General features: G+C 36.9%; 1 protein-coding gene across 1 annotated transcript; it reads right to left on the bottom strand.

Moving 5' to 3' along the window:
* Nucleotides 1–3,139: 3,139 nt before the first annotated feature.
* On the bottom strand, nt 3,140–19,351 carry LOC137932783 (pancreatic lipase-related protein 2-like). The gene is made up of 7 exons (XM_068776457.1): nt 19,285–19,351; nt 8,203–8,335; nt 7,859–8,084; nt 6,453–6,633; nt 4,596–4,787; nt 4,052–4,220; nt 3,140–3,287 (listed from the first exon to the last, which is right to left on the bottom strand). The coding sequence occupies exons 1-7, from the start codon at nt 19,340–19,342 to the stop codon at nt 3,185–3,187; spliced, it is 1,062 nt and encodes a 353-aa protein (XP_068632558.1). The 5' UTR covers nt 19,343–19,351; the 3' UTR covers nt 3,140–3,184.
* Between the last annotated feature and the right edge of the window lie 3,279 nt (nt 19,352–22,630).

The following is a 22,630-nucleotide window of genomic DNA, read 5'->3' as shown; positions in this document are numbered from 1 at the left end:
AAACTATTTGCTTCGGCAGGGTCTTTGCAACAACTATACTTATTACTTTTTAAATACTACTAAGATTTCTCTTGTACAATCAATCCTTCTCCCTATCCCTGATTATGCAGATACCAGCTATTTGGAATCCTCTCTGTGTAGTAAATTTATGATATATTTCGAATTAGTTTCCGATCGTGTTCCGAATATCGCGTTAAGCTCAATTGGTCAAATCCCTTATTTACTCTAGTATTCTATTCAATCCTCGCACTTTTTCTTACTCGAATCTAGATTTGAATTTTTTCGTGATACACGTGAAAAGTCGTTGGGATCGTCAAAGAATATGAGATTAATGCCGGCGCATTCTACATCTTTAATGGCTAAATGTTTTACCACACAGGACGTACAATTGTGCGATGCGTTACCGCTAAATATAAGACGTTTTATTAGCTCATTGATTATTTTCTATTAATTCAGAATTTTTTTCCTTCTCTGCTTCTATATTTTTCTGAGGCAAGTACAATTTAAGTTAATGTTTGATGTTAATATTTATTTTTGTATTTAAATTTATGTATTTATTATAATCTATTTATTATTAGCATACACACGAATAACTATATACAAATATACATATATACATATAAGCATGTGAATTATTACGTATGCACGTATGTACGTTCACGATAACTACCCAGTACTTATTCTTCTATATCTTCACTGTAATTGCATAGAAAAAAGGGCTTTGAAGGTTAATACCGCCCATTGTACATTTTTTAACTGTTACGTAACAATGTATATAATTTTCTAATGTATAGTGAAAATTAAATTAAAATGCTTAGCTAAATATACAATACAAAATATACAAAATATAATACAATAGATATTCAAAGCGTTTTTCTTTACATTTTTGCGTTGAAATTAACAAAGTTAGAAACAAAAGAATTAAAAGTGAAAATCCGAATGATATTTAGAGATTTTCACAAGCTTCTTATGGGGGCCATTTTTTAAATTCATACAAGATTCTTTTTGGAAAATTGTAACGTTTCCATACATTGAGTTTTTTCTCAATACTTGTACTACCCGATTGGTCCCTTATGGTTTTCAGACTTACATTTTACAGGTAATGGGACAAATTGTCGCTTATCTGTATTATTTGAATGTTTGTATAATATTATCCTGACGCCTATAACTAATGAAAAATGGCTAGATCAGAGGTGTTTTTCGAGAGATTTTGCTTGCTAGAGCCATCTATCGTAAAATAATCAAAGCGTTTTACTTTGCCTATTCTATAGCAGATATTACATTATAACGCCGAGAAGCGCCATCTCTTAGCTATTTTTTTCACTAATTTGACTCAAAATAACACATATGACCTGATATATATTCAAGTAGACTTATGAGTACACAATAACTTTTCAGAAAATATATCCGTAAGCGAATAAAGGTAATAAACCTTTCTATAATTATAATGTATATTATACTACGTGAAAATAATTATAATGTTGCATTTTGTCCAGTATTAAAATAATATTATTGCCATCTGTTACCTATTATTTATACTAATCACAGACACGGGGTTATAAAGTTTTGTATGTGTACTTGAAAGACGACGCTAAATACTAACAATAAATTTTTTATCATTACAAAATGTAAATCTTACAATACATCATGGAGTAACTATACTAGTGTAAGTACATGTTTAGAATAGATGAAAATAATTAATAATTAAAAAAAACTGGTGTATGATTTTATTTTAACGTGAAAGTATGTTTTTCGTTGTAAAACTTATGAGTACTAAGCTGCATTAAAGTTAAACTTTAATACGTTTCCTTTAATATTATTTATTATATTTATAACGAAAATTTTGGGAAAATTTGCCTGCTACTTAAAATGCTTACAAATTTATTAAAAGGTTTTAACTAGAAGTCTTAAAATTACCTACCGTTACGAAAACATATGTTTTGAATTTATATTAACAAATAATTCAAGCCATAAGTTAGTGTAACTGTTAAATAATCTAACGGTAAACATATTAACTTAGCAATTTTAGAATCAATAAAATAAAAATACCACAATTTTGTTCGAAATGTTTATCATATAATTTATAGGATTTACCTAGGCAATTTTCAAAGTCTTATATCTATTTAATGTAATATAATGAGTTCAGAATCACCGAATCATTTTGTTTTTAATATTATGCTTACACATTCTAAGAATTATAAAAGAATATATAAATTGAGCAGTTACAATTATCCCTCCTAGGATTGTTTCATTTACGCAAATTCGATGTTTCGGTACTGTACATTACCTGATAAAAATTATAATGGATTTTCTTTACAACTTTCTTAGCTAGGTACAACAAACAAACACTTGTCCAACGATGTACGCGGTGTGCTTATTAAAAGTGTTAGGTATGCTATAGGAATTTCACCGTTTTTTGTTTATGTAGGAAATTTCCAAATGTTATGGAAAAAATCCAAACATGCTTTGCTTTTTAATAACTGCTTAGAAAATATCTTTGCATTTTGCAATTTTGGATTGAGATTATTTAGTCTCTCTACTAGAAATTCATAATTGAGAAAAGTACTGGTCCATGCGCGTGGCTGAGAACATTATAAGGCAATAAATAAATATTGACTAAAAAACATTTTTAATGTAGCCTAACATTAAAAAATATATAATAAAATGATGAAATGAAATTTACACAATTAAAAAATATATATCTAAAGCATTTGACTATTTTTAGGCAAGAGAAATAAGGTTGAAAGAATAAATAAAGTCTACCCAAAAAAAAAAATTACATGGATGTTTCCCTATTATTCTAGCTTTATCACCCAATTCGCTAACTTTATACACTAATCAAATATTACTTTGTTATTTCTGAGATCAAATCTAAACCTGGAATTTTACAATATCAACCAAACTTTATTAATTAAAAATACATAATTAATATTTACACTACTGTGACCACATAAGATTTTTTTACACTATATAAACAAGAAGCATTGTTAAAATTTTAACAAAAAATTAAAGCATTGTACAGGTGACTTAAGATTTAGCCTAAAGAATCATTTACCATAAACTATCCCAAAAATACCCAAGACATATAGACAAGAATATGACACTATCAAATAATAATTACTATTGTAGTCGTTGGCATTACTTCGTTATTTTAAATAATTTTACTATTAAACAATAAACTAAATCAGCTGTATGGTGTGATCGACCGCAAGCGCCTTGACTTGCCGGGAAAACCTCTTGCATAAGGAGGTCTTGCGTTGGTTGTTACGTAATAAACGCCACGTGCTCTGTAAAATAAACCAAAATTAAGTATAAACATGGTACGTGTTTTTATTTTCATTAATATCAATTTAAAGTCTTCTTTAAATTTCTTATCGTATAATTTAAGAACATAATTTCTATTCAACCATAACTATGCTTGTGCAAATAATGTTATGTAGATACATGTAATGTAAGGACATGATTAGCAAAAATAAAAAAATTAAGTAAAAAAAAAAATCCCAGTCACAATTCTTGGCGTACAGTACGCGACCAGTTCCACGTGGTTTTCAGGCTAACTTTCGATTCCTAATAATAAGTTTTTCACCCATGCGTCTCATTGGACGATTTGAACCTTGTGTCTTAAACTCAAAGAATACTAGATGAACTATGTATTTCGCAAGATATAGATTATTACAAGCATCTATCAAAAATTGATCATTTTTTTAATGTGACTATTGGTTCACAGAAATTGTAAATAAACTCTTAGAGGGTTTTGATTTCATCTCTGAGATTTTAATGCTTCGCTTCGGATACGGTATCACTTTCAAAAATGTTATCGGTGTATTCAAAAGCATATTTGAATTTGGAAGGTTACGTCATATTTGTATATATTTTAGAAAATTTTAATAATTAGTTTATTGGTAAAAAAAGTCAATACAACTTTTGTAATATTTAAAATGGAATAGAGTATTATATTTTAAATTAATATCGAAATAACTTCAAATAAATTTGTTTTATTAAATTACACATCAATTTTATTTTACATATAAATTTCAAGAGCTCTTATTACCTGTGTGTGACGTGTTCTCCCATTAACACATATTCCGTGTCCTTGGGTTCGCACCAACCGATGAGGTAGGATAAGAGATTTGGACACGGTCCTGCCCAGAATCCCATCGGACTGTTTATAGATTCAATGAAATATGGAGTCACCTTTGTATGATCGCAGGAAAGTGTTTCTAAAACATTAAAGAACTTCATTATAAAACGAAAGATTATAAAAATTAATAGATAAAATTTTGGTTGATAATAATATTTACTACAACTACTAATAAAATGTATATTACGGCCACCTGTTCTTCATGAGAGATACTACTAGCCTATAACAGAGTATAAAAGTTGTTGTGTGCTAATTGATCTGATAGATGGCGTTAAGTAAAAGGTTATGAAAAAAAAAAAAAACGTTTTGATGATTCCAAAATATGAATTAAGAATATATGCTAATTAAAGAAAAAGAAAAAAAGTCACAGCAAATTTATAGGGCATGTTTGTATATTCATTATTAATATTACATTTATAAGTAACAGGTTTTCTATTCAAAAAAATATACTTACGAAAAATAGTATCATGGGCACATCCAGGCTGGCTAGAGCCTCCATTTACATAAAAATCAGCGTGTCCATTGGGTCCCCATTGTCCAAGAATACCAGCACCCGTGTGGAGAATATCAACAAACAAAGCGTCCGTGTGATCTAGATCGCGAGAGCGATTATTTCCCATATAAAAGAAAATTGTAGGGTCTAATCCTGCAATTATGATAAAAAAAGTTAAATAAATACTTGAAATTCTAATGACAATCTTAAAAAAAAACTTTACTTTACTCATACATAGAAGGCAATACATGAAGGTTTAATAATACAGGGTGGGCCTCGGAGTTTTGCGAATTTGAAAAATTCATAAAAAACTTAACAAAAGTAATACTAAAATAAATTTATTTTTAAATTAAAGTAAACATTTGGGAAAATCGTTTTTTGAAAATAACATCATCCAGATGCGCACCATCCCGCTGCAAACATTTTTTGAATCTCGTCTTCAAATTGCCGAAAACTCGTTCGCACCTGGCGCGCGGAATTGCGGCCATTTCTCCGTGGATATTGGCCTCCAACTGGGCAATTGAGGTCGGATTATTACTGTAGACTCTACTCTTCATGTAACCCCACAGGAAAAAGTCTAGTGGAGTTAAATCCGGACTCCTAGGTGGCCATGGAATGTCACCTCCGCGCGAAACGAGTTTTCCAGGGAACTTCTCCTTTAAGACTGCCAAACTCTCGTTAGATGTATGGCATGTGGCGCCATCTTGTTGAAACCATGTCGCACTATTGTACCCTTGAAATTCTGACAGCTGCGGGAAAAAGAAATGGCGTAACATGGCTATGTATCGCTCAGTATTTACTGTCACAAAATTTCCTCGCTGGTCTTCAAAGAAAAAGGGTCCGATGATTCCGTGTGCTGAAATAGCCGCCCAAACTGTCACTTTTGGATAATGCAAAGGCTTTTGGTGTTTGAAACGTGGATTGTCTGAGGCCCAATAACGACTATTTTGTTTATTTACGTGCCCATTTAAGTGAAAATGGGCTTCATCTGAAAAAAGAATATTGTTGAAGCGCCGAAACCGCTCAAACATTGTTTTGACGAAATCATGTCGTAAATTGTGATCATTCGGCTTCAAATCTTGCACTAGTTGAAGTTTATAGGGGTGCAATTTTAAATCTTTCTTCAAGATTCGGCGCAAAGTCGTTCTTGATACAGAGAGCTCTGCTGATCGCTTGCGAGTTGATTGCCCAGGCGGAAGCTCTGACTTCGTTTATGTTTTCCTCTGACCTTGTTGTCCTTTTGGGCCCCTTAGGTTTCTGATTGAGGGTCGAACCGGTAGCCTCGAACTTCCTGACCCACGCCCTAATCAAACTTTCACTCGGACACTGATTTAAGTCATGCAATCCATAGTGAGAGCGAAATAAACGTCGAACAATAACGCCCGGATCGGCATTTTTGTAATAATTTTTAACACAGAACGCACGCTGTTCACACTGGAAGTGCTCCATCGCGACAAAATTTCCGAGAACCGAGCTACAGATCCCCACCTCCCGCACTCCGCTCCCTTACCCCGTTCCAACGCTATAGCGATTTTAAATTCGTACGCATCCGTGGCCCACCCTGTATTATTGCAGCGCGATGCTTCGTACAACGCATGTTAAATATGAAAACAAAATGTAAATGTCCCCGTACAGGATAAATAAAAAATAAAGTAATATAGGGTAATAATAATTGACAAATTTAAAAATACATTACTCATTCTCGGTCTCATAATTATACTTAATATTAAAATAAAAATAAAAATGTGAATTAATTACTATAAGATAAAATTAAAAGATATTTAACTATTATGACAATGATACATTAAATTTTATTACCGGTGATCCTTCCAAGTTTTCCATCATTCAAATGATTCGCCACTAATCCTAGGATATGTGCCCCGACGCTGTATCCGATCGTGTGTAGCTTTTCTGGAGATACCGCTTTCGTCGGATGATATTGCAGATAGTCCACGAGCTGCGCTATACATAAGCTTGCAAAGCGAGGAGCCCATTCTATCTAGAACACAACAATAACCATTACACAGTGAAACGTATCCTGACGATATGATAGAACAGTTCTTTGTTCACTTCTGGTAAAGTCCGGTTGATACAAGTTGACCTTTTAGACTTAAAATTCATTTTGAAAAGGTATAGTGTAGCCCTTTTTTATCATTCACCGGTAATATTTATAAAAAAAATTCCATCTAATTAGGTATTATTAGGGATCGATAAATATTATTTAGACGAACTTTTCTTAAATCATAATCATTGCTTCATTTTAGTAGTAAGACGTCCACTGCGAAACATAACTCTCCCACAGATTTCTAAGAGAATCGCTTGGAAGCATCAAAGCGTCTGCATCAGCATCTTTCAACGAGCTTAACAAGCTTATGCTTACCATATTAAGTTTGCTTCAAAACTATAATTGATTTGTTTAATTTTTGTGGTAATAATTTACACAAAATAAACATTAACTCTTTATCCTTTGAGTTGTATGCTCTGGATTCAAGAGACGTTCCTGGATAAGTCGATTCATGTAAATTCTCTTGAGAATTAAACTTGTTATGGAATGAATACTGTAAAAATTGGCGCACACTTTCATGAATACACTAAATTATAATCAATCTTGACTGTTGGGGCCGAAAAATTCTCAAATGGCGTCCACAAGCTGACGTCACTGACGAAATAGTCAAGGTCGCGGAAAGTACGGATACGCAGGATGCGGGTAGCGCAAGATCGGTCATCTTGGAAGGAACAAGGTCTTTAACTATTCAATAATTTTTTCACTTATATTTATATAATTCTTTTACTCTCCTTTTGTCCGTCACAACCTAATTCATACATTCTTGAATTTTTCTTCACAACATCTCACATTACTCTGGCTTACCAGTCTTATTCTATACATCACCTTTATTGCTTCTCCTTCGCTCCCAAAATATCACAATAGGTTTCCTTTTATATCACAGTACAATTTAATTCTTTTCTTTGGTTATATACCTTCTATTTGTCTATCAGATTACATTCTAATATCATTTTTTTTTAAATATTTAAGTTAAAATATATATACACCCGAAGCGTACTGCTATAATTTTTTTTCTTTGTTTTATATCTATCTATTAAAACGTGTACTACCTCTTTGCTGGATTTTAGGAACGAAGGGCGAGGTGGCGATTTTTAGAGGAGACCTATGCTTTAAAGTTGGCGCCTATCGGCTGACATGACAAATGAGTCTGTTTACGTACCTGACTGAGGCAGGGCTGTTTGACTAGGCTGCCGTAATCGACGATGATAATGTTATAATTTCCTCGCGTGAAGTAAGCCTTCCTCATGTCGGTGCTGGGGGACAGATTACGCCCTCCGCCGAAACCATGGACGACGATTTTCGTCGGATGCTTTGTATTAAATCTTGAATATGTTAATGAGTCATTATCCAGAGTGTTTAGTAACTCTCCTCTTTCTTGTGTACTCCTGAAAAATTGTAAAATAATTTATTAAAATATATTAAATCTTTGATAAAAAAATTCAAAGTAAATAAATTTACAGCAGCTTTAACCGATTTTAATTGAAGTTAGCGTAATTATATTACCTTGTATATAAATAAAATTGCATTTGTGGATGCGGACACCGGAAAGGGCCCGGGATACAAGAGGTAGTATTGAACAGGTCTCGTACCGACTGTGGCTTTTTCTCGCGGTCCTCTTTTTGTTGCGTTTTCGAAACTGCCGATAAATACATTTAGCTTATGAAATACACAATTCACCTTGTAATACATATTATATGAACATGTGAGTGGAAAATTTACGATCACAGTTTGATTTAATTAATTCATTGTAAAGTAATGGCTTATGAATCGACATTTACGACGTGCCTTATAAAAAGGCTCAATGTCACCCAGAGAGGAATGCTCAAATGCAGTTCGCTTTGATATCGAATTAGAAATGAGAAGATCCGCAGAAGAACTAAAGCCAACGAAGTAGCGCGGGTGGGAAACATCACTCGTGTAACCTGTGCAAATTGGGGCCGAAAAGTTTTTGACTCGCGACCAGGAGCCGGTAGGCGCGGGATGTGAAGGCTCGCCAATGGGGACCGACGAAACAGTAACATAATTATAATATCTTGCTGTATTTAATTAATGATACACTATTATAGAATTATGAAAATCATCGTTTACGTCTTGTTTTTCATACGACGAAATCATTGTTGTCATGCAAAAAACCATAAAAATTAATTATCTATAATATATTTATTTACCTATGGAAAATATTAAGCTAGACATAGGCCGCCTTCGTGGATTTTATTCATAAAACATGCCAAATATTATCCTATAATCTTATTAAAAATTTTACTGACTTTTTCTGTAATAAATATTTAGTATTGAGTACCAAAATAAATAAAAAAAATAAAAAATGAGTTATAAATAATAAGTATTGAGTAAAAAAATAATTAAATGTTAAGTGAGTGTAAGAGAACATGGAACCTAATCCAAATCTAGTTTCATAAAATGTCATAATTACAAAGTTATTTATGTTTATCTATACGCTGATAGTCATGAACATATTAATATAGAATAATGTCTAGTAAGGTTTATTTTGTCCGAATCGAAGAGCTTTTAGCCAGACTTTTGAAGACACCAACCGCTCACTTGTCCTTCACTAATCATAATCAATATGAAAAAATAACCTTATAGAGTACGATTCTCTAAGGTTTATTGTTTGTAGGCAAATCTTTTGTTAAAAGTTTCATCTTCAATGAAAAAATATGTAATGAGTAGATAATTAAACAACTATTATTTGGGTTTTATGTATTATTAACTATGTTTAGTGAAAAAACAAACACAATTATTAAGAAAATATTTTTGAAAATTCGTTAATTATCAGAATTATTCGTACTCTTATGCAGATAATAATATATTAATATTAATAGCCATTAAGGAATTTAAATAACGAATATAATTGATAATTACTCCGTTTTTTATTTATTTCAGAGCAAAATTTATAAATCATTTGAAATAAAGACATAATATAGCGTAAAAATTATAACAGACGAACTCAGTATATCGTAATAATCGTATTTATATTATCAAAGGATATTTAAATGAAATTTATCATATTATGTATCGAAGATTACTCTATAGTTTTTTAAGGTTTATATGGAAATCTTATGAGCTCTGGCTCCCCTTATGTTAAGCGACGAAAAGGTCTACGATGGTACGTACTTGTCTAGAAGATACGTATACACTTTTTACTTGATGACTCTCAAGTTATAGCTAGCTGGAAGCAAAGACGCCGTGTAGGTTCTTCCATTTCTTGGCTATTCGCACAATAAAAACAGCAAAACGCTTAGTCCGGGTTGAAAGAATTTCAACCGTGTATGAATGTCGTGTAACCTTGCGTCTTGATGTCTGATAGCAGAAAAGAGGTGAGGGAAAAATGTAACTCTGTTGCACACTCTCCTTTATAAGCTTTCATCGAGGTATCGTTAGAAATAAGCCTTGCCTCGTCTCTGTATAGAGTCCAAAGCTTCGAGTTGATATTTCGCCATTCCATCTCAAAGATGGCTCCAGTATTTTACACATCACCGGACTTATACTTCATACAGACCAAGTATCTGTCCCATTTCATTAAAATCTATCAAACTCCAGAGATTAGTCTTCGATAGCAATTTTTCTAATAATAATTCTTTTGCTGAGACGTATTCTTCTTTCTAAGGTTGATTAATATCTAAGTAATAAATTTATTGTAATTGTAAATCTTTTAAACTTTTTTTAGATTACATTTTCAGATTCTGCGGGTATGAGATGGCAGGGCGCAGAGTGCGTCTAGCTTGTATTTAAAATGTTAAAAGTAGTTTACTACCACAATAGTAACCACTATTAAGGTTGTTCTTTGTCCTACTACCAATAATTCTGTTATTTACCTTTTTAAAAAATAACATGATAGACTTTCTGAAAATTTTTCTAAAATAATGTGTCATAATAAAGTTAAGCAAATAACAATACATCGGGCAAGAAACGTTTGATAGCATTAGATAATATTCCCACCGATCGACTTAAGAGAAACCAATATAACTTTAACCTTCCATGTATAACAATTATTTTAACTTAAGGATCTATCCTCTTTGGGCACAATTTAAACGACACGAAGTGTGACGGGTCACAACACTTTCACTTATGATTCATGAATGTATATTCATTGCACGTCTCGAGGTGTCTCTATTTAGATAAAACTTTTTTTAAAACAAGTTATGTCACTGAAATTGCATTAACTTATGTAATTTCTAGAAGTTAATTCTGACGTACGTTTTTTATAATATTTCATGTCATTATTTAGATAAAATTATTAAAAATACACTTATCAATAACTAAAAATATAGAGAAAATACGTTAATATTTGAAGTGAAAAAAAATTGATTATTATAATAAACACAAAGTTTGACCTTGAACTCAGAATAACCCGAATAGGTCTCGTTGCGTGAAGAGTTGCGTGTACCGTCGAGAAGTTAGAGCAAGAAAACGCAGAATTGCGTTCTCAGCTTTCCAGCCTTTCTGCGAAAGTGGAAAGCCTCACGATGGAGCTTCGTCGCGTCCGTAGTGCTACAACGGAGCAGGCCAAGGCAGCTGCCCCCGCGCCTCCGCGGGCCCGGCCAGCACCAGTGCCAAGGACGTCCGCGTCTACCGAAGAGGGGCTCATGCATCGCATTGGAGCCCTCATCGAATCGAAACTGGCTGCCTTCGAGGCCAAACTGTTCCCCGACAGGGCAATAAGGCCGCCGTTGGCCGCCAGTAGGACTGGACCGCGTCCGACTCAGTCGACCGTCCCTTCCGAGCCGCTCGCACCGCCGCAGCCTCCACAAGCACCGCCGGCATCGCAGCCGCCGCGACCGCGGCGGTCTAGGCGCCCCAGGAGGAAGACTGCGCCTCCTCCTGTGCCGGAACTGCCTCCAGTGACAGCACCGCCTCCGGCAGCGTCGGCGATCACGACCCGGAACACCTGGGCTGAGGTTGCCCGAAAACCCAGGTCGGCGCCACGGCCCGTGCCTCGTCCGAGTGCTAAACCGCCTGCCGCACCCAGGAGCCGCGGGACCAAGAAGGCGAAGCGAGCTCCCACTACGGCGGCCGTGACGGTTACGCTGCTGGAAGGCTCCACCTCCACCTATGCAGAGGTAGTAAAGGCGGCGAAGGCAAGAATACGGCTGGCGGACCTCGGCATCGAGGCTCTGCGCCAAAAACGTGCCTTGACTGGAGCGCTCCTCTTGGAGATCAGTGGAGAAGGCTGTGGCCGAAAGGCAGACGACCTCGCGGCGAGGATGCGTGAGGTCCTTCGCGATGTGGCGGTTAAGATCAGCCGCCCCGTCAAGACGAGCGAAATCCGCTTGAGGGACCTCGACGACGCCGTCAGTCCGGGCGAGGTCGCGGAAGCAGTGGCAGAGGCGGGCGGCTGTTCGGTGGACGACGTCAAGGTCGGGGACGTCCACCGAACAAACACGAGCATGGGCACCTGCTGGTTGCGGTGCCCGGTCAAGGTGGCCCATGCTCTGGTGACTGCGGGGCGCGTGCGTGTGGGTTGGGGTTCGGTGAGGGTGGCACCCCTGGAACCCAGGCCCATGCACTGCTTCCGGTGCCTGGAGAAGGGACACGTCGGCGCCAGGTGTCCCAACTCTGTAAACCGGAGCACGCGGTGTTTCGCATGTGGCGAGTCTGGGCACAAGGCAAGAGAGTGCGTGTCATCCGCACTCAAATGCCCTCTGTGCTCAGACCTTGGGTTGCCCTCCAACCACCGGCAACCACATCGTTTTCGATGTTGCGATCCGCAGGCCCGTCGCTGACTCTGGCGGCCGTGACGGCAGCACTACGCGACGCTGGTGTTTGAAGCGGCTAGACAAAGACCGGCTAGAGGCCGCCGCCTGCGTCGCCGATTGGCCGAACGCCGAAGAGGTTCTGTCCGAACCGGAGAGGGGAGCGAACTGGTTCCGGGAGATATTGACGCAAATTTGCGACGCGTCGATGCCCCGGGCCGGTCGTCCCAAGCGCAGGGGGGTGCACTGGTGGTCGGCGGAAATTGCGGAACTCCGCAAGGTCTGCTTGCTGAGCCGCCGCCGGTACACCCGAGCCCGAAGGAGGCGAAGGCAAGCTCCGGAGGAGGAGATGGCCAGACTGTACAGGGAGTACCGGGCGGCTACAAAGGCGTTGCAAAAGGCGGTAGCTGGCGCCAAGGCTCGGTGTTGGGTCGAGCTCCTGCAGGGACTCGACAGGGATCCGTGGGGGCGTCCATACCGAATAGTGCTGGGAAAACTCCGGCCATGGATGCCCCCGACGACGGAGACCTTAGAACCGGTCTTTCTGAGGAGGGTAGTAGATACTCTTTTTCCGGAAGATCGGTCAAGTCCCTCCGCGCACCCCCCGGCACAGCCGTGGGAGTGGACGGATGAGACGAGGGTAACGGCGCAGGAGCTGGATCGAGCCGTGAGCCGTCTCAGAGCGCGAAACACCGCGCCGGGGCCCGACGGAATACCGGGTCGGGTCTGGGTACTTAGTCTGGCGTCTTTGGGGGGTAAGCTGGCGGAGCTTTTCACGAGCTGTCTCCGCCGAGCCACGTTCCCCACGCCTTGGAAGGAGGCACGATTGGTCCTCTTGAGGAAAGAAGGCAGGGCCGTAGAATCTCCCTCTGCGTACCGTCCCATATGCCTGCTGGACGAGTGCGGCAAGCTGTTCGAAAGGATAATTGCCGCTCGTATCGGCGAGCATCTGTCTCGCGTCGGCCCCGATCTTGCCGACAGCCAGTTTGGCTTCCGTCGAGGGCGTTCGACCGTCGACGCGATCATGCGCGTTCGGTCCTTGTCGGAGCAGGCCGTGTCGCGGGGTGGTGTAGCGTTGGCGATAAGCCTCGACATCGTCAACGCTTTCAACTCACTGCCCTGGGATGCGATAAGGGAGGGACTGATCCAGCATGAGGTCCCTCCCTGCCTGCGAGGCGTCATCGGCGATTACTTGCGAGACAGGTACATCGTGTACATGGACCAAAACGGAAGGAGTAACCGGAGGGAGATCAAGCGCGGGGTGCCGCAGGGGTCGGTCCTAGGACCACTCTTATGGAACCTCGCGTACGATGCGGTTCTGCAAGTCAGTCTCCCCGCCGGCGTGAGCGTCGTTTGTTACGCCGACGACACGCTGGTAGTCGCCAGCGGAGACAACTTCGAGAGGACCAGGGAGCTCGCCGAGCTTGGGACGGAAGTCGTCGTCGCTAAAATACGCGGGCTGGGGTTGGAAATAGCGCCAAACAAGACCGAGGCGCTATGGTTCCACCGGTTGCCTCGAACGAGGGAACCTCCCGACTCGCGCGTTCGCGTCGGTGGGCACGATGTCACGGTGGGGCGGTACATGAAGTACCTCGGCCTCACTTTGGACAGCCGCTGGGGCTTCGAAGAGCACTTCGATCGCCTCGTCCCCCGGATTGAGAGGATAGCGGGTGCCATGCATAGACTGCTGCCTAATCTCGGGGGACCCACGGAGGAAGTCCGCCGCCTCTATGCAGGGGTCGTACGGTCCGTAGCCTTGTACGGGGCGCCCGTGTGGGCAAAAAGGCTGGCGATTCGACGCTGTAGAACTAAGATCTACAGCGTCCAGCGGAGGATGGCCATACGGATCGTACGCGGATATCGCACGATATCGTTCGAGGCGGCGACAGTCCTGGCGCGCTTTCCGCCCCTGGACATTCTAGCGGAGTCGGATGCGAGGGTCTACGACCAAGTCCGCACCCTCCGCCGAGACGGCGGTGGCGAGCCGAACCGTGTGCTCGAGGCGGTCAGACGGCAGGAACGGCGCAGGGCGCTTGCGACGTGGCGCGCTAAGCTCTCGGAAGAGCGCTATGCGCGCAGACGCGTCGTTGGAGCGATCCTGCCCGTCTTCGAGGCCTGGATGCAGCGACGAGACGGAAGGCTCACCTACAGGCTTACGCAGATGATCACCGGGCATGGATGCTTTGGTGATTACCTGTGTAGGATTGGTCGCGAAGCGACGGCGAACTGCTTCCACTGCGGAGGAGCCGCCCAGGATTCCGCCTCGCACACGTTTGCGGTCTGCCCGGCGTGGCAGTCGGAGCGGCGGATTCTGGCGGACGAGATCGGACAGGACCTTTCCTTGCCAGCAATCGTGTCGGCGATGCTGAGTGGGTCATCGGCGTGGAGGGCCGTGGCCTCTTTTTGTGAGACCGTCATGGTCCAGAAGGAGGCAGCCGAACGGGATCGGCAGAGGACAGATCCCGCTCGGAGACGACGCCGTCAGCGCAGAGACGTGCCTCGCGACGGCCCTCCGAGGAATGGTGCTCCCCTACCATGAACGGGGCCTTCGGAGTCGCGGGAGTTTAGGGTGGGGGCCCTAAACTCCCATTAGCTTCGGCGACTCTGAGGCGGACGATGGTTCGACGTGGTCCCGAACCATCGTGATAGTACCACGAGGGTTTCGGGGGTAGTGTATCCACGCACACCCCGGGACGGGCTATCGAAAAATAGCAAGGCGCAAGGGAAGACCGCGTGGCGATCCCTGACCGGGAGATACCGCGGTCCCCCGTTTAGCGCAGAGGGCGACCACCGGGGGGGGTTTTAGTGGGTAGGAATCCCACATACCCCTGTCCTTCCCCCAGAGGCAGGGCATCTTGAATACCGGAAGATTTCCCCCACCGAAACAAAAAAAAAAAAAAAAAGAGTTGCGTGTACTATTGTATTATTATTTTTTAACGTCGAGAATCTAGTTACATTATGAATATGAATATATATATGTATATATATATATATATATATATATATATAACAATGTGTACCCAAATTAGAGAGGTGTCACCGATTCAGCTAATTTTCTTTCTATTTTCTTACGGCACAAGGAATGTTGTTATGGAGAGAAAAAGTACTAAGAAAATATGTAGTACAAACATCGCTTGTAATCCAACAGACTAATTCATGTTTGACTTTTTTTTATTTTTCTTTTTTAAATTAATACTGAAATAAAAATTGAAGATGAAATCGAACACAGAATTTTCCCATTAAATTTTCTCGTACATTCTGTAATTCTAATGGAGGACTCGAACCTTTCATGCCCCAATCCACGAATGAAGTTTTACATACTAAAGAAGTTTTTATGCATTAACAATACATGTAAAAATGGTTGCTTATTTCGAACTAATCATTATTTTTTATAATTGACCGTAAGAGATAATTTTTATTTTAATATAAAAAAAAGGTACAATGAAATTTGTCATTTGTTTCTATCTATAAAGAGCCTTTACATTTTTTAACCACGAAATATTTTGTAGTCGCCGTCAAAATATGAACATTACGAAAACAGGTTACACGCATGGTCGCATAATGCACACGCGTATGATATAAGTGCCTGTTTTGATGCAATCGATGATACAGTCTTTTTGTCATGTTGGACACATCCTTTTGCAACACAAAGGTCAAGAGTTTCATCACCCACGTAAACCACCTTAATTACTTTTATTATGTCTGATATAAATCAAGTTGTCTAATTAAATTTATAATAATTTGTATAGATTCTTGTGAACTATGTCGTGAGTGACTAATCCTCTAGATTTTGTATAAACTTTATGTATGTTTATACGAAAACATAAACTGTTGTATAATGTTTTACAAATATACCAATACTGGTTTGTTTTCAATTCGGTAGTATATGTAGTTTCACAGTAAATTTTATACTAATTTAACAACACGGATATAATACAGATATTTCACTATTCTCTTAATTCTTCAATTTAGGATCTCATGATATATCTTAGTCTGTTATCAAAAATAGCTTATGGAATATATATAGATCGTTCACTTTGCATACACCGACATTGGTAAAACATTTTACGATTTCTTTATATTTCATAACAGCTTCGAGGTAACAATAATACGATACGTGTATTCTATATCCCAAAGACCCTATTATTGTCATCATGCGGTCCTACAAAATGTCTTACGATTTGTAGGCTCGCCTCTCAGCAATTACCATTTACCCAATAATGTTATACGATTGATTGATGTAAAAGTTAATGTTAAGTACATTAACTTTTACTAGCCTAGCGTATTAATCAGCAAGATTTTACACTTTTTCACCTATTTCCTATCACTCCGAATAAAGTGACCGCACCAAAATTTTACGTTACATTATTTTTTATACTGGACTGCGACAATTTTGTAACTTCTGGCAGTACAGAGTTTGCAGGAACAGATTGTAAACAAAAGCTAAAAATACACGTCTGAACATGCTTTTTTTAGTGTCGTCATTGTTTTAACTCAAAAACGTACACTGCAATGTGCAGGCCTCTCCCAAAGGTATCTATGGGGGATATAGCGCAATCGCTACGCCTGGCAGGCGGGTTCGCGATTGCAGTGTGGAATTATGGTACGCTGGAGACTGTTGTCTATCCTCTTAAAGCTTATTTGCGAGTAGCGTCAATCTCATTTAATAAGACTGTGTCCCAGGAATCGAACCGGTGACCTATTTCGAGTTTCAGTCATCTTCCGCTGGGCTACCGCTGTTTTTCTTACTATAACATTACGTTAATTATTATTTCCGAAAACATGAATTTTTGGAAAGGGCGTTTTATATATTAATTTGCAGCAAAAGATAGACAAACAGTTATGATTTTACGACCTGTGTTACCTGTGAAACTATTTAACCTAGGTTTCTGTAAGAAAATAGCTTACAACGAAAAAACAATTAAACTTGAAGTGTTGACAACTACTTAGACAATAATTTAAAAAATTCTTCCACATTTGCTGCAACGTTAATTAACCAGCCTTTTATTATTCAAAATTTCATAATTTTGTAAGGTAACCGCAAATTAGCGTTAACTACTATAATGTCTTATTACTCAGAAAAGAAAAAAAACGTGTTTTTTTTTAAGTAAATACCTTTGTGTCTTGGTCTATATTTCCTTGTTGCAAAAAAATACTATTTTGAATTTATTATGACTGAGAAAAAGCCTTGTTGTTGACCTTAATAACACAACACGCATAAATGCGGGCATTTGAAGGTAATACTGGAATAAAGCACTGGTAATTATTGTGATTGTATATGAAATGTTCCGTTTATCAAGAATATGCCCTTCGTTTAGAAACTTTTCATGCGTTATTAGCACACAATCTAAACGGCGGTTTTCATTGAAGTTTCTCTACTATTATGCAACTCCAGTTATTTCGTAGAGGTCTCCGGAATATTTTATAAAAAATGATTATGACGAAAGGTAAAAAACCCGAGATATATGTATCCATACACGCATTTAACTAATTTTTTATGTGATCTATGTCATGTGTCCTTGCAAGGACTATTTCTAGCTTGCAACCATATGAATTTAATCATACATTTTACCTTTTGTATTAATATTATTAATGAAATATTTTATTTTTTATATACTTGAGTAAACGATATTTATTCAAAAATTTTTTTGGAAAAAAGTGTCAATATTTATTAAAGATTTTTCAGTAGTGTTACTCATGTTTCATTTAATATATTATATATACGACTATATTATAGATAGAAATAAATAACTTGAAATTTTTAATAATTAATTTTATAATATATTACTTATTCCTGTAAATAATTACAGAGGTTGTTAAAGTTATTATTAGGTCATAACTAAAATAGTCATTATTAAATTACATTCGTTGCACAAACCACTAATTATCGAAAAGTGTTTTAGAACCATAAACATTTGATGCTTATACAATGTAAATGGTATTACCGAAAAACACAAGTAACTATTAATCTTATTTCAATATAACGAATTCAATAATACGATGTTCTTGAGTGCTGATAGAGTTAATGTGCGAAAGAGCAACGCTGTTCCAGGCTTATGCAACTCGAATGTCGGCCGAATGTTAAACGTAACATTCGGAAGTGGCGCGCTCGCATTCATTGTGCGAACGCGCCGCGACGAGTCACTAATGCCCGGCATACGATTTGTGGAATTCTTCTATACTTCTATTAACGTAATCACTAATAACGACTACAATATGTAATTCATTCGCAACTAGCCGTGACATACATTTATTTATCCAGCTTTATACATCTTTGAATACTTTTTGAGTTTACTTTGTATTTAAATATATATTTTATTAAATTGTACAAAATCATGAAACGTAATATGAAAGTGATAATCAATCTGATTAAGAATATAAAAGAAAATAAATATTTAATGTCATATTACAATTTTTTAATGCCATGTTCAATGTTTTTCAGCAGTTAAATGTATTCGTACTTAAAAATTTTATTTTGTTTTTCATGACCTAAAGATAATTTTATTTTATAATTAATTAAAAATCTATTTACATATTCTAAAATATCTACATTTTACCAATTGCTAAACAAATAAAGGTTTTCTTAATACTTTTGGAATTGCTTAAAAAATCAATACGAATGAAACGAAAATTTATTATTTAAAAGTCAGTCTAATAGATATGAATAGATTTAACCATTTAAATGTAAAAAAATTCTAACATAAGTAAACAGAAAAACAACTAAAAGCATAAAAAATAAAGAACAGAAAATATTTAGTTCAATTAATTTTCTCTCGCAAAAACATTAAAAATTTGAATCGAGGTTATTTATAATGAACTTACGTAAATTTGGAAATAAAATTTTGGGGTAATATTTGTAAATTTGAACTCTTACCAGGAAATTGTAACGTAGTTATTCCCAATAAAAACAACCATTTAACATTTGTCACCATTTCGTAAAAGACTAACACTGATTGACACAAATAATGTTTAAAGTTCGGAAAAAAATAGTCTTCAATATTAATTTTAAATGATTGCAAATTAATAATCACTATAGAAAAACTTCGCGAAAATCGTTAATTGGTGTCTATTAATTAGGTAACCGTTATAAACGTGCGCTGCGTGTGTATACTATGCGGGAACTGAAAGCGAAAGTGGCGGCAAGTTTATGCTGACCCTCGCCTTACGTAGGGTCCCCTCTTATGTTTACGGAGACGTCGCAGATTCCGGATGCCGGATTATGCCATTCCGTGTGTAATTAACTTGAAACCAATATTGTCCTACTTTTATTTTAGCTTTTTTGGTCGTGGTTTATTCGAACTTTGATAAAGTTTTCTATCAATTTAAAAATCCCGGCTATCTATTGTGCTAGCGAAGGGCATCTTACGGACTTCGTAAATTGTGAAAAAAACTAAGAATATTGACGTTAGATGTTACAGTTGAAACTTAGGAATGATAAAATCATAAATGTATCAGCTATATAACTTTACTCTATGACTTAAAATCCGCTCGAGAGAAATAATTCTATCACTCGCAAGTTTTGTTTGATTCTTCATATACTTTAGTCCAATGCATTTAAAAGTTAATAATTAATCTACCTGATGTTGTTTATGCCGAGCTATTCCTTTTGAGATATGAAGTGTTTTTATCGGTGAAGAAACAGCAAGTTTGAACTTAAAGAAAACTATATATATATATATATATATATATATCACTGTTTCGATGGTGAACATCTTAGAAATTGAAGTCAACTAATCAAGATTCGCAGATATATCTCGATTACAGATGATCACGGCAGAAGTTCCTCAGGGGTCTCGTTTCGGTTTCCAGTTTTTTTTATAATATTTGTGACAAAGCCCTGATAGTGAAAATTGAAAATGTAGTGCGGATGATTTAAAATTGTAACACAGAATGCATGTGTTAAAAGTGATGTTAACCTGAGAGTATTGAAAGTAGAATTAAATAACGTCGATAGGTTTAATTCTGAAAAAAATATTAAATATATTATAGTTAATTGTTATTACGTAAAAATGTATTAAAAAAATAATTTTTATCCAAACAGCAGGTCTTAAAATGAAAAAAAAAGTATGTAAAAATCTAAATGTTGTAATATCATAGTTATAACTTAAATATTAGGTTCTCAATTTTACTAATGCATGCAGTTACTGTTTACGTTGTTGTTTATTATGTTTTAATAATTATATAATACATTTTTTTAACGTAATACACCTTCCCTGTCGTGAACAAAAATATAAAAGATATGAGACAAAGAAGGATGTGTTGGTGCATTTCTCATTAACAAAATTTAGTAATTGGCTAAGAAATGAGTTTCGTCAAAATCTATTTTTACTATATATGATTCACGAGTTTCCTTACGGGGCGGAGACAACGTATATATGTAGCCAGTCTTAATAATTAGTGACATCTAAAATAGAACATTCTATATACATTTATAAAATTTATGTGTGTACATATATATATATATAGATAGACACTTATAAGTGTATATTCATATAAGTAATTCTTATACAACAATTAACCGTTTATTATTTTTTTTGGTTGTTCATTCACAAAAGACAGGACATACATATTTATCTTAAATAAAACTCAAAGTGAACAACTAGAGACAGGTTTCTTTAAAAAAAAAACACCAAAATGTCAATGCCATCAGGTCCAAATTTGAATATAATATAATGGTTGCCTCTGAACTCAGCAGTAAGAATTACTATTAACTAATAAAAGTAATACTTTTAGTTTTTAACTAATAACTACTAATATTTTATTTTCGTTACAAAAATGAACAACTTTAGGTTGTAATTAATATTTAAGTAGATTTTAATTATTAAGTTTGTTCGTGATGATTAAAGTTCTGTTTTTTTTTAATGAAACGAGAAGTTTTATACGTATATTTTTTGTGTGTTTTATGTTAAGCTTAGCTTTAGTAAAGATCAATATTAGTAGTTTAGTAAGCCGAAAAGTAACTGTATGCAAAAATAAGTTTTAAATTCGAAAGTATCTGACAGAAGGAAAACCAGTATCATTATACTCAGACATATTTTACGTAATCGTTGCACGGTTACTTTACCTGAAGCAAAACATTGTAATATATTTACTACTATTTTTGTTATTTGGGAAATTAAAGATTTAAAATAAATATTGTGTTACCCTGTTATAAATATGGACGAATGATAAAGAAAATGTTACGTAACTACAAACATTTAAAAAAATGTACAACGTTTTTTTAAAAGTTTTACATTAGCAGAACTCAGCGAGATCATATCGAAGCATATATATAATTTCTCCAATTGCGTATCTAATTATTTAAACAAACTTTAACCTGAGGTGAACCAGGACCGCGTTCTATTTTTACTATTGTAAAACACCGACTTAATATGTAGTCATTTCAACAGACGTTTGAAATCTACAAGAAATTAAATTTTTCTTAATACGTACCGCTTTACGACCCACCGGTGACACCAGCGTACTATTCCATTAGGACTTAGGCAAAATCTATAAATCGTTTAAATTTATTGGGATATACATTCTAAAGTATTTAAAATGCGATTATTTATACAAAAAGTAAAAATTACTAATTTTAACCGTCTAGTTTTAGCGATATTACAAAAAAGCTTAAGGTTTATATTATGGGCAACAGGCACACGCGGATCACTTTTTATGTGCGGTTTATTTATAGTTGCAATATGTGACTTGTAGGAAACGTTAGTAATGAACCTTATTCGCAGCTCACGAGTTACCGGCCATAGTTTAAATGGTTCAGTGAGAGATGGATCACCGATGAGACGCGTGGTATGTAATACAAAGTTGTAAAGCAATTTTTATGTTCCGGCTTGAAAATCTATTTCATGCAGTTTACGTAATACAATTTTTTAGAATTATTATAAAGAATTATTTAGACACTCGATAGTAAATTGTAGTGTACAGTAACTGATCCAAAAACATTCGAAGAACTATCATATATATTATATTTATATTATACATTCATATTAGGTTTTCCTAATTTAAAAAGGATTTATTGATAAGGTGTATAATTATATATTTTAGTTGAGTAACAAAACCTTGAAATAATAAGAATATTACAAAATCATTGGATTAAATATAATTTACATAATACGAAATGTCGAAGGAAAGCATTAAGTGATTGCAACAATGTCCTCCACTCGCATAGCCTTCTATTGCACAATCCTCGGATGTCCGAAGTTGGAGTCGTCTGTTTATGCGTG

Source organism: Battus philenor, unplaced genomic scaffold (assembly GCF_028537555.1).
Source record: "Battus philenor isolate CCGP_79_NKW_IND1 unplaced genomic scaffold, ilBatPhil1.0.hap1 SCAF_12, whole genome shotgun sequence".
NCBI classification, from domain to species: Eukaryota; Metazoa; Arthropoda; class Insecta; order Lepidoptera; family Papilionidae; genus Battus; species Battus philenor.
The sequence above is the reverse complement of the archived record's forward strand: the minus strand, read 5'-3'. Positions and strand labels throughout refer to the sequence as shown.